Source organism: Cariama cristata, unplaced genomic scaffold (genome assembly GCF_000690535.1).
Source record: "Cariama cristata isolate BGI_N322 unplaced genomic scaffold, ASM69053v1 scaffold7528, whole genome shotgun sequence".
Taxonomy (NCBI): Eukaryota; Metazoa; Chordata; class Aves; order Cariamiformes; family Cariamidae; genus Cariama; species Cariama cristata.
This window is the reverse complement of record NW_009629352.1, coordinates 24,639-39,283: the sequence shown is the minus strand read 5'-3', so window position 1 is coordinate 39,283 and position 14,645 is coordinate 24,639. Positions and strand designations below refer to the sequence as shown.

The window sequence follows — 14,645 nt, the reverse complement described above, 5'->3', positions numbered from 1 at the left end:
ACCGGTAGAAGCCTCTCCTCAGCTCCTTTCTGCCCGAGTAAGATGGCTTCCTTGCGAGCCCTGCGTCGCTTACAGCTGTGAAGATACAGCACTGCCGTTAGTGCCGTTGTTCACAGGACTGGGGATTGAAAAACTCGTAACATCGAGATAGTATGTCAAGAATGCTGCATGTCGCATTGTTACGTTTGCTTTTTTCATTATCTTTATAGAAATGGAATTTCCTTCTTCTTTCACTAGTACTGAAAGAGCATTTGTTCACCGCCTCTGTCAGTCCCTTGGACTGATATCTAAAAGTCAAGGGTAAGTTGGAGTCTGATTTCTATTTATTGTTTTCTTTTTTTGGTGCAAATGTGTGGAATTCCATGACTAGTGTTGAAGTGACATGTATGTCTGGCATATCCTCACTGTTGCAGGGAATAGTACTCAAGAAAAAAGTTTGAAAAGTAAGATAAAAATAAGTATCTTTGTGCTTTGCTTTATGGCTACTTAAAAACTTGTGACATGCTTAGTTTGAGATAACTTACCTTTATACTGTTTTGTCGGTTTCATGGGTCCATAAAAAAGACTTCTCACCAAGATCTGTTCTGTTTTTCATGCGCTGTTGTGTGCCCAAGGGTTTTGCGTAGATTCTCATACCTTGACAGATAAAGTGTAACCTAGAGTAGCACGTCCAAAAGAGTGCTACTGTTGAGAAGTGCAGGAGAAGAGGGTTCATATGCAGGTACGATGATGTTTCTTTCTCTTACGCTATTCTGATCTTTTGAAGAGAGAACCCATGTTCGTTAACCTGATGAGCTTGTGTGAAAGCTGAGAATCTGGGTTCCCTTGGGAGTTCGGGTGGCAAAGCAACAGGAAAGGGAAAGTTGCAGGAAAAACCCAGATAGATGGAGTGTCATATATAACTTGCGTGTGTGTGGACTGTTGTAAAACCATAGCAGCATTTGGTGTTCCTCATTTCTGGTGATACTTCATGGTTCTTGCAAAAGTAGTGTAAAATGCTAGTTCTCTGATTTGTACTCAATTAGGGAGTAAGTGCTATTCAGCACTGATTGTGTTGAACGTGTAGCTTGGTTTCACAAGATCTTATTCAAGCATAGCGCTGTTCAAGTGAAGTTATGCTTCTGATGTGATTCCAGTCGAGTGGTACAGCTGATTTTTGCCACAGATGCCCGAGACAAGAAATTTGGCTGAACTTCTGTAACTTTGCATCGTATTTTGGGAACACGGTGTGTTGGACAGCCTTGCCAGATGTGCACAGATTTCAGGAATGTTCTTGGGTTGTATGGTGCCTCTGCTTAACTGTAACTGGTAAACCCTGCTTAAATCCTTGTTGATTATTTGTAGAGCTTTGTAAGTGTCTCTGAGCGGCTCCCTAATAGATTCTGTGGTATTTTTGGTGGTTGTATTTGTAGCTAGAACAGTGTTGATAACACACCAGTGTTCAGGCTACTAGTGAGCAGTGCTCACACGACATTAGGGCTGTCTCTCCAACATTCCCCCCTATCCCTCCAATTAGGAGGAGTTTTGCCAGTAGGTCGAGGGAGGTGATCCTCCTGTTCTGCTCAGCACTGGTGAGACTACACCTGAAATGCTGTGACCAGTGCTGGGATCACCAGTAGAAGAAAGCCATGGATGTGCTGGAGAGAGTTCAGTGAAGAGCCAACAAGATGATGAAGGAATTGGGCCACCTCTCCTATGAGGAAAGGAAAGGCTGAGAGAGATTTAACTGTCCAGCCTGGAGAAGAGAAGGCTCAGGGGGGATCTCATCAATGTATATACGTAGCTGAAGGGAAGGTGCAATGAGGACAGAACCAGGCTCCTTTCAGTGGTGCCCAATGCCAAGACCAGAGGCAATGAGCACAATCTGAAACACTGGAGGTTTCCTCTGAATGTCAGGAAACGCTTTTTTACTGTGAGGGTGACCAAGCACTGGCACAGGTTGCCCAGGGAGGTGGTAGAGTCTCCATCTTTGGAGATACTCAGAAGCCATCTGGACATAGTCATGGGCACCTGGCTCTAGGTGACCCCACTTGAGCGGGGGATTGGACCTGATGAACTCCAGAGGTCCCTGCCAATTTCAATAGTTCTGTGATTCTAAGTTGCTGAGATACAAACTACTGAAGGCTGAGAGCGTAGTCATGGGAAGCATTGCAGTTTATTTTTCCATTTCTGCCAACCTTTCCCTGGATGTGCACGTTGAAGAGTATTTTTGCTCTTGTGAAATGTTATCTTGCATTGACCAGGAGGTGAGCTCAAGCCAACAACTTAGAAAGCAGCCATGTTGTGTGGTAGGTTGAATTTGGCCAGCTGCTGGGTGCACGGCCAGCTTGGTCTGTCACTCCCCCTCCTCAACAGAATGTGGGGGGAAAATACCATGGGATCTCTCCCACAGGCTGAAGTTCCTTCAGGATAAACCTACTCCACTGAGGTCTTCTCCGTGGGCTTCAGGGGAATCTCTCCTCCAGCACCTGGAGCACCTCCTCCTCCTTCTTCACTGACCTTAGTGTCTGCAGGGCCATTTCTCACACATTTTTCTCAATCCTTTCTCTCACAGCTGCTGTGCAGTACTTTTGCCCTTTCTTAAATATGTTATTACAGAGTCACCACCATTGTGGCTGAGGAGCTCAGCTGTGCTCTGCAGTGGGTCTGTTGGAGCTGGCTGTGTCCTCTTCTCACAGAGGCTGCCCCTGCCACCAGCTGGGTGCCTGCACTGCACACACCCACCGCTGTACCACCGCTGCCAGGGATGCGGCACTGGGCTCTTAGTGTGACCTTCTGTTCTTATCCTGAGAAGTCATTTTCAGAGTGTTGGTATGTCATTGTAGCCCAGGCACAAGATAGTTCAGTTTCAAGCATATTTACAGCAGTTCTTTGCATTTCAGTATCAGAGTTCAGTCTGAGAACAAATGCAGTGTTATGATTGAGTGTATTTGCTCTGATTCTACATTGTGAATCTTTGAAAATGAACATCCTTGGGAATCTAATTTGTTTTACTGGATTTCGTTAAGGCTTGGAATATCACTAGAAGGCTGCTTCTTTGTCTGTTATGTCTGTTTGTTGATTTTTAACCTCTAAATCTGTTAAATTAGTCTAGAAATCAGTTTTGTGTAATACCAGTCAGTATTGATTGATAGAGTGATTGATGGAGCTGGCTGTCTTTTGGGAAGCAAATGCAGTGGAAGACCTTTAACAGAAAGGTAGCAGAACAGTATTACATTATGGAGGCCTAATTGTAAGGTTGTGCTAGGCATAGTCATCCGAATTCTGCAGTGTCTGTGCTGCACTGCCTCGTGTGAATAGAGGGTGATTTTGATGGTGGACGTTGTGGATGCTTCTGTTATTTTGGTGTGCATTATGCTATGTAGGACATTATTTGGAAGTTTCTAGTTACGACATTATATTTGCAAATAATCTGACAGCCATCTTGAAAGAATTGTGATTAAACATCATTAGATAGAGGTAAATAGGGTACTTATTGCTAAAATACTTTTTTTTGTTTTTCTCTCCCAGAAAAGGAGCGAACCGATACCTGACTGTAAGGAAGAAGATTGGATCAGAACTAACACGTGCAGTAATGACTTGTTGCTTGTCTCCTAGTACGAAATGTGCTGTTCAGAGTTTAATTCAGAGATATCCTGTCACAAATAAAGAACGAACAAAACTTCTGCCAAAGATGGAGCGAGGAAGTGCGTGTGCTATTGAATCTGGTATGTTCAGTGTGTCTTCTGATACGGGTTTGTGAATCAACACTGCTTAAAAAAACCCAAACAACCTGCAAGTTAATTGCAAAACAAAACCCTTTCTTTTCAGCCTCCTCTTCCATCCCACCTGACACCCTTCCCCCACAAACAAACTCATTAGTTTCTTGACTTTTAATTGTTAATATAGGGTGTTTTAAAACTGGTGTCATGAGGAACTTAGGCAGTCATGCCAACCCGTGTTCCAGTGCCTCCCTTTTTGCCAGGTTACTTCTGAATCTTTGAGCCAGTTCCAGCCAAATTTGTTTGGAAGTACATTTCTGAAATGTGAGTTCCTACAAGTTCCATGAGGAGAGATAGAAGAGAGAAGTGTTACCATGTCTGCTATAGAAGAACGCCCTTACGAGAAAATGAGACTGGCTGTTCTGCTTATAGAAATTCATGTTCTTGATTAAAAAAAAGTTTATTTTTTGTTTCATTGTCTTCTAAAATAGATTTGGTCCCTAAGAGACTACTATCTAGACTTCTTGATTTCTTGAACATAAAAGAGTTCACTGGAAGACAAACTTCTGATATATTGTGGGTTTTTTTAAACAGTGCTTTTAACAAGATTATTACTTTAACAGTTATGAGTTTAAGAGTTATGTTGTGTTTCTGTGCGCAAAACTCGGAGTAGTGTACAGAAAACACTTGTTTTGTCTTTATGTGTTGTGTTGATTTATGACAGTTCATGCTTTAAGTGCTTCCTTTGTTAGTTTTCTTTTTCAGTTATTTCAATTGGTTAATAGGACTGTTTAGTGAACAGAGGGAAACTATAATAAAAGTACTGAAAAGGAATTCCTTAGGAATGTAAGGCATAAACTAATGAATAGTGTAAAACTTATCTTTCTTTGCTTCTCCAGAATGGTTTTTGGCTCTTTTAATCTGTTAGCATATGTCTGTCTTGGTAAGACAGTGCTGGTAATTTAATATAGTAATCTGTCAATCACAATAAATATGTATAATTGAATTTACAGCAAGCTTTTCATTCTTCTGGAAAATAATTATTAAGGAATTATGGAATAGCATTTACAATACTGAATTTGAAGTAGTCTCCTCTGAAGATGTGCAAGTTCTTTGGCTGCTTATGCGTTGCTTTCCAATGCATGATGCTGTGCTGCATGGGTCCGGGAGTCTAGACACAGCATGGTTCAATGTGTATGATTTAAGACAAATCTTGTGGACTAGAGCATTAGGTTATGTAAGACTGACTGAGAGGACATCTGTCCTGGTTTCAGCTGGGCTAGGGTTAATTTTCTTCCTGGTAGCTGGTATTGTGTTACGTGTTGGATTTAGTATGACAATAATGTTGATAACACACTGATGTTTTATTTGTTGCTAAATAGCGTTTGTAATAAGTCAAGGGTTTTTCAGCTTCTCATGCCCAGACAGCAAGAAGGCTGGAGGGGCAAAAGAAGCGGGAGGGGACACAGCCAGAACAGCTGACTCAAGCTGGCCAAAGGAATATTCCATACTGTATGGTGTTATGCCCAGTATATAAATTGGAGGGATTGGCCAGGAGGGGTGGATCGCTGCTTGGGGACTGGCTGGGCATCGGTCGGTGAGTGGTGAGCAATTACGTTGTGTATCAGTTGTTTTCTATGTTCTAATTCTTTTATTATTATTATTGTGGTGGTGTTGTTGTTGTTACTATTTTTTTTCCTTTCTGTCCTATGAAACTGTCTTTATCTCAACCCACGAGTTTTACTTTTTTTTTTTCCGGTTCTCTTCCCTCGGCCTACCGGAAGGAGGGGAGTGAGTTAGTGGCTGCATGGTGCTTAGTTGCTGGCTGGGGTTAAACCACAACAGGGTCATAAAAGACCAAGGAGGATGTGAAAGAAGGCATATGAATCACAGTAAAGTTACCTTTTTCTCAGAAGATGTGCTTTTCAGTTTGGAATAACTTCAAGGTTTAACTATACAGTGAATATTTCTACGCAAACTGTGGAGGTGTGAATGTGTAAACATGATACAAAGGACAAGAAAATATGCCAGGCTGCTTTTCTCAAGTTTAGTTTCTGTTTCTCTTTTTGCTTTTCATGACCGTCTTTGACTTTGAGCAATGCACTGGTATAGTCTGGTTTAGTTCAAAATATCTATGAAACTCCTTGGAACTGTATTTGTTTCAAGCACTGAACAGGATGTGTTACTGTGACTATGGCTTTTAAATGTGTGCTGGGTTTGTCACCTTATTTACAGGGATGCATATCAAGTCAGGAGTGTTCATTCTTATGTATGATTTTTAAGCAATGCTTTAGTGACTTTTTTTTTGTATCTAAGTGAACTGTTAACTTCTCTTCACAGAAAACAGAGAAGTGAACAAGACAAGCGGATATCTTAACAACGGTATTCCCCAGGTTCCTGTAAAAAGAGGGGAATCAGAGTTTGATTCCTTCAGGCAATCACTACCAGTTTTTGAAAAACAGGAAGAAATTGTGAAAATAATAAAGGACAATAAAGTTGTTTTGATTGTAGGAGAGACTGGATCAGGAAAAACTACTCAAGTATGTTTCTGTAATGAAATAAAAAAAATAACAGTATTTATACAAAACTAATGCCAATGTTGTAATATTTCTGTAATAAGGGATTTCTTTATGCTAGTTTTAAGGCTTTGGTTTTCCTATATACTCAAAAGTCTTGTGTTGAATTCAGTGTCTTGCTTTTGAAATACTAAGCCAGCAGATATTTACTAAAAGCATAAATGGTTCTGCACAATTTTCTGATAGGTACTAGTTTTTAATTAAAATAATATGAAATATTGAAGGGAAAGTAGCTATGATTTTGTATAGCCCTTTTCCTTCTGAAGCTAGTTCTGTTCTTAATATCTAGAGTACAATCTTACTGTGCTAAAATGAAAGAAATTTTTAAAGAGAGATTTCTTTAATTGTAAAGAAAGTTTTCTTTAAAAATAGTTTTTTAAAGAAAAAACAATTTTATTTTGATAGAAGTTGGAGAGAGAAGCTTCATTTTTTTTGAAACAGATTACACTTAAAATCAGAAATTTATTTTTACTACCTTTCTGTCCCTTCAAGTATGTTTGCAATGATAATTCTATTGTGAATTCTTTTGCAACCTGTGTAATATTGAGACACAGTTAAATTGTTTCACTGTGTTAAAAAAAGCTATTTATCAAACTAAAAAGTAAATTTAAACCACTTCTTTACAGATTCCTCAGTTCCTTCTTGATGACTGTTACAAAAATGGAACTCGCTGTCGTATATTTTGCACTCAACCAAGACGTTTGGCAGCTGTTGCTGTGGCTGAAAGAGTGGCGGCAGAAAGAAGAGAGAAAATTGGCCAGACAGTTGGTTATCAGATCCGTTTAGAAAGCAGGTACTAATGATATTTCTTAAAGTCAATTGATCTTGTGTTGGTACCTTTAGTCTTGTGTACATTTAAACTACAGTTTTATTATTTATTAAACTACAAGGATACAGCCTAGTAAAAGTTCAGTATGTAAAGTATGGGTAGGATATGTTATTTCAGGTAATGGAATATTTAAGACTGAAAAGGACAGTTTTCCTCCTGTGTTTTGCAGTTTCATGTATTAAGTTGTCTTATATAAGTGAATTGCAGGTGCTTTCTCTTGATTTGTTCTTGGGGGTGTGTGGAATTCCTTGTCTTATTTTCAGGTCGAGTCTACGCTTTTTTTTTTTCTCTCCCTACTTTTAACATATATTAATCCAAAAGTTCTGCAAGCTTTGAAGATAGGTAGGAAGACCAGCATGCTACAACAAATGCTGTATTGTGAGAGTTGATAGGGGACATAAAAGGAAAAAAAGCAAAATTTGAAAGTGAATGATGAAGTTGAGCGTTATTTAGTTTGGGTTAAATTTACTCTGTTTCAGCTTTAATGTTTAAAGCATGAAGTGATACAGAAATAGAGATTTCTAGGTCCCCTGAGGAATTTGTTGCTAAAGCAGAACAGGAATTAATGAAAGTCTGAAGATTGTGTGCAGTCTCTGTGTTCTTTGAACTTTGTAGATAGTGGGATTTCCAGGAATGGACAGCAGTTGACGTATGAGTGAGAAGAAGATGACAAAAGATATAGCTGGTTATGTTGCTTATATGGATGAAGATATCACATAGCTAATGAAGATGAATGCACTTGAACAACAAAGTCAAGTTAAAGAAGAATTTGAATATATGTACAAAAACTCACAAGGCTATTAAGGGAACAAAAGAGCTAGTAAAGATGAATTGCAAATAAAGTGGATGATCAATATGTGAAAGTATTGTGCTGGCTGAAGAACAAAGTATAGGTTGGATTGAAATGGAAGAATTAGTGGAAACAGTGCAGAAAATCCTGCTTAAGAAGATTCAATAGACTCACTCAGGAGGAAGAGCAAAAGGAAGAGATGGCAATATTTCCAACTTAGGGCAAAAAAGATGTGGGTGGAGGTGTTTACAGTAACACAGGAGTCTAAATTTTTAAGTTTTATTAACTATAAGACAGCAATGATGATTTCTAGAAGGCTGCTGAAGAACAGAGAAGAATAGATATGGGTAAAGTATCACTTAGCTGGTGAGGTAAGCAGTGGTGGCAACGGTAAGTTCTGTGGCTGAGTGTTAGATTGAGGCGGACAGGGAGGTTCCTGGAGCCAGGGAAACCCACAGAAGAGCAGAGAGACCCGTCAGGACCTGGCAGATGTCTGATGCTTCCAGCCATATGGAACTGGTAAGGAAGGAGACCTCAGTACAGGCAGTAGGTTGCAACGAATGCCCAGACCCTTCTCCTGGAGAAAAGGTGAGTTCCTGTAGAAGGTGTGCAGAGGTTGACGAGCCGTTGCGTCAGGGTGCTGAGTTGCAGGGAACAGTTAAAAGGCTGTGCAGTGTTAGTGTTGCCATGGAGGAGACAGTTAGATGGTTTCAGAACCACGCTCCTTCCAGCATCACAACCAAAACCAGATATGAAGCTTTAACAGCTATAGACACCCACGAGCCGGGTCTGCAAGGAGAAACTCTACCAACAGCACACAGTGGATACCGTAAAAAGAAATGACGAGTGCTCGTAGTAGGTGACTCTCTGTTAAGGGGTATTGAAGCGCCCATCCGCCAACCTGACAGGGAGTCACGGGAGATGTGCTGCCTTTCAGGATAACTAGAGTCTGATGTTGCCGAGAGGGTGCCACAACTCGTCAAAAGCACAGACCAGTATTCACTGCTACTCTTTCAAGTGGGCACAAATGACACTGCGAGCCAGAATTCTGCCTGGGCAGAATCAAGGAAGACTATCAAGCCCTGGGGGTACAAGTGAAAAATATTGGTGCTCAAGTTATCTTTTCCTCCATTTTATCAGTGAGAGGAAAGGAGGCAGCCAGAAGTAGACATATAATGCAAATGACTGGTGCTGTTCTGAGGGCTTTGGCTTTTATGACAATGGGACATTCTTTGATGACTACAACCTATTAGAGAGGGATGGAATCCACCTGTTGAGAAGAAGCAAGGGAATCTTTGGCAGCAGGCTGGCCCAACTTGGTGAGGTTGACTTTAAACTGAAAAATTCAGGGGTGGGGTCCAAAGTGGCAATACTCATGCCAGTGCATCCACCTAGGGAATATATCTTTGGTTATATTTTCTCTACCCTGTCCAGCTGAGGAGGGGAGTGATAGAATGGCTTTGGTGGCCACCTGGCATCCAGCCAAGGTCAACCCACCACATGCAGTCAAGTATAAGGACTACATCCAAGCATATGCTGAAGAATTGGAACCTGTTTTTCCAAAGCAGTCCACACTGAATTTTCCAGTAAATTAAACAACAGGAAGAGGTTCTCAAGGTTCTGTTTCACATGCTTATTTATTTATATAAATTTCGATCTCACTTTATTAATTAATCCGTTGTCTGAAGTTTTGAGCGTAAGCACTAAGATTCCTTAGGAACTGTCTGGCAATAAGCATAGTTTAAAAACAAATAGTATTCATGAATTCTTTGGTGAAAGAACTGTAATCTAATTCCACATCTGGTGACCCACTGTTCGATTGTTTAATTTTCAGTAAGCAGTGGAAAGCTAGCAGCATTTAAATGGGGAAAAAAACTGAAGTATCTTTGAATTGTTCAACAGGGTTTCTCCAAAGACGCTGTTAACATTTTGCACTAATGGCATACTACTTCGCACACTCATGGCGGGAGACAGCACTCTATCAACTGTGACACATCTTATTGTGGTAAGAATCATATTGTATTGCATGTGAGGTGGAGCAGTATCTGTTACTTGTGAATTGAAAGATGAGATCCTAGTCTTCTTTATTAATTTACTGAGCATTTAGAGTGTTTTTGTTTGGTTAGAATGTGAATTAACATTGAAGACTTACCGAGTCTTTATTGTAGGGTGTACATTTTTTTTTTTAAAAGTATCTTATTTTAGGTTTATGCCAATAATTAATTTTGGAATCATGATGCAGTTGTGGAGGACAGAGCTCTAAATTTTTTCCGAACTTCCTTTGTCAGAAGGCAGAAGAGCATTATGGAGGCTTATGTAGATACTCAGTGTGAGCGTGTCAGAATGTCTTCTATCATGTACTTGTTTTAGCAGTACCAGTTTTGCAGTCCATTTGTTTGCCCAAATATTTTCAAGATAATCAGTAGTCTAATTTTCAGCAAATTATTTAAGTGTGTTCATTTATGATTATGTGAATATTCCTGTTGTGAAGTTTAGGAAGTCAGTGGAACCAGAATGTTTACCACAAGATTAAGTTCTCTACTGCTGAAGACTGAAAAATTCATGATAATTTCAGGTGCCTACCTCTTTATCAAAATGGAAAAAAGTGTGAGAATGATTTATACATTCTTGACTTAAGCCCAAAAATGTTGTATTTGGGTCCCTGCTCCCTAAGTTCATAGTATAAAACAAAACAGAACACACCAACAAAGATGATTAATCAGTCATGTGCTTTAATTGATGACAAGCTTTGCGCATGACGTAATGGATCGAAGCAATCTAACTTTTTTCTGATTATGTGGTATCATACATTTTTTAAAATGTTCATCAATTGTGAAGTGAGGACTTAACTAAAATAAGATTTGTAGGATTTGTGGTGTGTGTCATCTTGAAAATGAGATTCAAATATAAGAATTAGAAAAGTTTCAGAAGTTCACTGTAACCTCTGAAACCAAGGTATATGGGGCTTAAGCATTACCAGTGCAGTCTACTCTGATATCTTTAGAAAAGTTTTTGAAATATTTTTTGACTTTTGGATAGTTTTTTTAAAAAATCCTTAGACGTACACATTTTAATGCATCTGTAATGTAACAGTAAATTATATATTTTAGTTTTAAAAAAAGTTAGTATTTGTGAAAGTTAGTATTTGTGAAAAGTTATGAGCTTGGATCTGTGGTGTTTATCTGTTGTGGTTTTTTTTTTTTCCTTTTCTTATAGGATGAAGTACATGAGAGGGATAGGTTCAGTGACTTCTTGTTAATAAAACTGAGAGATGTGTTGCAAAACCAGACTAATTTAAAACTAATTATTTCTAGTGCTGCTCTAGATGCAAATCTCTTTATTAGATATTTTGGAAGTTGCCCAGTAATACACAGTAAGTATTTATGTAAACTCTTAAATCTGAGTATACCTGCCCTAGGACTTACAGATCTTACTAAGCTGTAACAAACTAATCTGAGTAAGGGAACGTGATGAATACACTGAGAGTTACAGCAATGCTTGTTCTTTATTTGTTAATTTTTGTTTTTTCTTAACTATTTGCACCTACTTCAGAGTGAAATAGAAGCGTAGGAATGTCCTGGTCCTTGCCATGTTCAGTTCAAGAACCAGGAAAAGGTTCTTAAAGTGCTGACCTCCATGGTGAGACAGACCCTAGGATCTACAAGAGTGTGATATATATTAATTCATTCCAGTAGATTCTAGTTCTTTGGATCTCACAGAGATTGCTGCTGGTTACTGAATAAAACGCAGATAACTGCACCTGGTCACTTCAGAAATACAGTCCTAGGCAAATTGGGTTTTCATGTTTTGATCACATGATTCTTTATTTTAAAGGAAATTATTAGCTGGTAATCTAGGCAAACATTGAGAAAAGGCATGGGAATTTATGTTAATTTATGTTCAGACTCAGTAATCTACAGTTAGATTACATTCAAATGCAAAGAAAAGTTATCATTATTGCTGTTTTAATTTCATTTGACTGATCTTTAGTAGCAGTAAAACATAGATGTGTGGGAGATGCTTTTTTTTTTTCCTTCTTCTTTCTCTTCGCCCTCCTGACTTGCAAGTTTTCTGCATGGGTTACCTCCTCTGGCACCTTGCAGTCCTTTTCCTTTTTCAACAGTGATGTCTAAGCATAAAGTGTTTTGAAATGAAGCTTTTGAGAGAAATGCTTTGTTTTCAAAACTATCAAGTAGCCTGTGTGCATGCCAACTTTTTTCTTTTTAAGAAGCTCGACAGTCCCAGGACATGGGTAGGGTCGCTTTCTTTAGAATCTTCTCTACAAATCATTGGTTTATTTTAGTGAATGTTCCAGAAAAGGATACTTTTTTTTTTTTTTTTTTTTTTTTTTACAGATAGAAGTGCTTATTTCTAGTTCCCAGTTCTGAATTTCTGCCTGGTAAAAGAAAGCTTGCCACTTGTTGGGAGCAGGAATCTGGAAACTACACATGATTTCAGTGTTTTCCAAATTTTTTTGGAGAGGGGAAACCTCAGTTATAATTGTTGTATGGCTTTCCTGTTTACTCTTATTGTAGCTTCCTGTTAATTTAGATCAATGTGTTTATTCAGGAAATTCTGATGACAGTCTCTGCAGTTAACCTCAGTCATTAGCCTGTGAAGGCTAGTATGTGATAACAGTATACTCACAATTGAAAAGACATTTTTCTTTTTCCATTTTTGAGAATTTAAGAATTAAAAGAAGAGGGTTTAGATACTCTGTCTATTAATGGTATGAAAAAGATTTGATCCTTCTTCAGCAATAGAGCTGACAAAATCTCAACCACGGAAACCAGCATTTTGTGGTTGTGTGTTCCTGTAGTACACAGTTTGTGATCAGTGTTGGGAGACTTCCTCCATGACAGCTTCTAAAAGTATGTGGATTGTAGCTTGTTCTTTCTGGAGAAAACTCGTAGGTGATTTAAACTCAGCTATGCCAAATGTCTGCTAAGCGATTGAAAATTAAGATCTAGAGATTTTAATTCTTCCTGTGAAAAACAATCCTTTAATGTCCATAAATAAGGTGAAAACAGTGATACTGAAAAAGAAATCAGGGTTAATTGTTAGGAGATAAAGACCATTGGAATGTCTGACTTATCAGGAAGTATTTGGTAAAGAAAGCCAAATTTGGCTGAAGTGATTGAGGAAATTGAGAGAAGTCCACTTCCTCATATACTGCTTATGAAAAAAAGTAGTTTAATCAAAAGGTGGCAGTCTGCTTGTAGGATCTTGCACTAAAGCTGTATTAATTGCTGTTACACTTTGTAATCCAGGTGGCAGTCTTACACAGTGGTTTCTTTTTTGTAACCCTAACCAAAAATGACTGTTTTTCTCATTTTGATAAAATTGCAATTAAAAACTGTCAATCTTATGAGCATCTCTTGCTATGACACTTAATAGAATTGAAAAGGTTAATGAGAAACAAGGTACCCAGCTTTTCCCTTTTGAAATGTTTTGTTTTGTGGCCCAGAAAATAAACTCCAGTGAAGATACTCTTACAAGACTTTTCAAGGAAAGTAATAATTCCTTGAATCAGGCCCTAATTCACTTTTTGTGTCTATAAAAATGCTTTTTTAAAAAATTAAGATTATAAATGAAGCTAAGGAATATCTAATAAGAATTATTTATGCTTTCAGTACAAGGAAGCCCTTATGAAGTTAAAGAGATGTTTTTGGAGGACATTTTACGAAACACTGGGTATACAAATGAAGAGATGGTAAAGTACAAAAAAGAGAAGGAGCGAGGTTGGTGGACTTCTTAATTGTTAGGGTTGGCATTGAATCTGATTAATTGATTGAACAACTAAATAAGATGATTCTCTGTTAAAATTCCAAAGTCAGAATATTAAATAAGACATGGTTAGATGACAGCAAGTATCTTTAATTTCTCAGTGTTTACATCATTGAAGTGGACTATAACTTTAAAAAAAAGTATTTTCACTTTCTTTCAAAGGTTGCATTCTTTTTGTTTTCAGTCGATAAATGTTTTATTTTTCCTGATTATTACGGAGTAGAATTGCATGTAATTGAGGGCTTTGCCCACATGAAAACAATAGAAGCAGAAGATACTATGTGCTGACTATTGGGTACAAATTAAAGCACAGCCATTAAAGAGGGCAGAATTTTGTACATCTTGCACAGAAGTGGTTCCCATTAGTAACACTTTTCATTGCATTCTTCAGACATGGATGTATTTAATATATATAGCCCAGAAACCTTGACACACTTGAACTTAATTGAGTTGTTTTTCAATTATTAAGTAGATATATTATTTGAGAATTTTTCCTGACAACAGAAAGTAATGATCCTAATTTATATTAAAAAAAAAAAAAAGGACAAACCCTAAAGTTATAACATAGAATCCTAACTGTACGTTTATCATGGTGCTCAGCTCTGATCACTGTGAATAGAAAAGTTCGGTTAAGGCTCTAGTGCCTTCTAGTGTTTCTTCTACGTGCACACAAAAATCAGTTGTTCGGTGCAGGTGCTTTATCACTTCTCTTCAGTCTCACTTCTGGAGAAAGATCTGGACTGAAAATTGTGTAGAAAATACTTACTTAGGTAGCTCATTTGAATGCAGTAAGTTGGAATACTGGAGACAAATGGGATTTTTTACCTTGTTCTTAGAGCAGATGTTTGCAATGGTGCACTTTGGGTGCCCTTAATCATGGCATTTATATTGGACTGGTAACAACATTCTGGATTAAATAAGTAAGGTTGAATGGATAAAACCTTGTGACTTGATACAAGTGT

At 38.2% G+C, this 14,645-nt stretch overlaps 1 protein-coding gene across 1 annotated transcript in view; it reads left to right on the top strand.

Moving 5' to 3' along the window:
* The first annotated feature begins 211 nt into the window (after positions 1-211).
* The window catches only part of YTHDC2 (YTH domain containing 2), a 32,065-nt gene continuing 17,631 nt past the window's right edge, over positions 212-14,645 (top strand). Inside the window, exons 1-7 of the mRNA XM_009705122.1 lie at positions 212-300; positions 3,511-3,707; positions 6,042-6,241; positions 6,904-7,070; positions 9,799-9,901; positions 11,113-11,269; positions 13,530-13,637. Coding sequence (XP_009703424.1) covers positions 212-300; positions 3,511-3,707; positions 6,042-6,241; positions 6,904-7,070; positions 9,799-9,901; positions 11,113-11,269; positions 13,530-13,637 — 1,021 coding nt within the window. The remainder of the gene's footprint in view (positions 301-3,510; positions 3,708-6,041; positions 6,242-6,903; positions 7,071-9,798; positions 9,902-11,112; positions 11,270-13,529; positions 13,638-14,645) is intronic.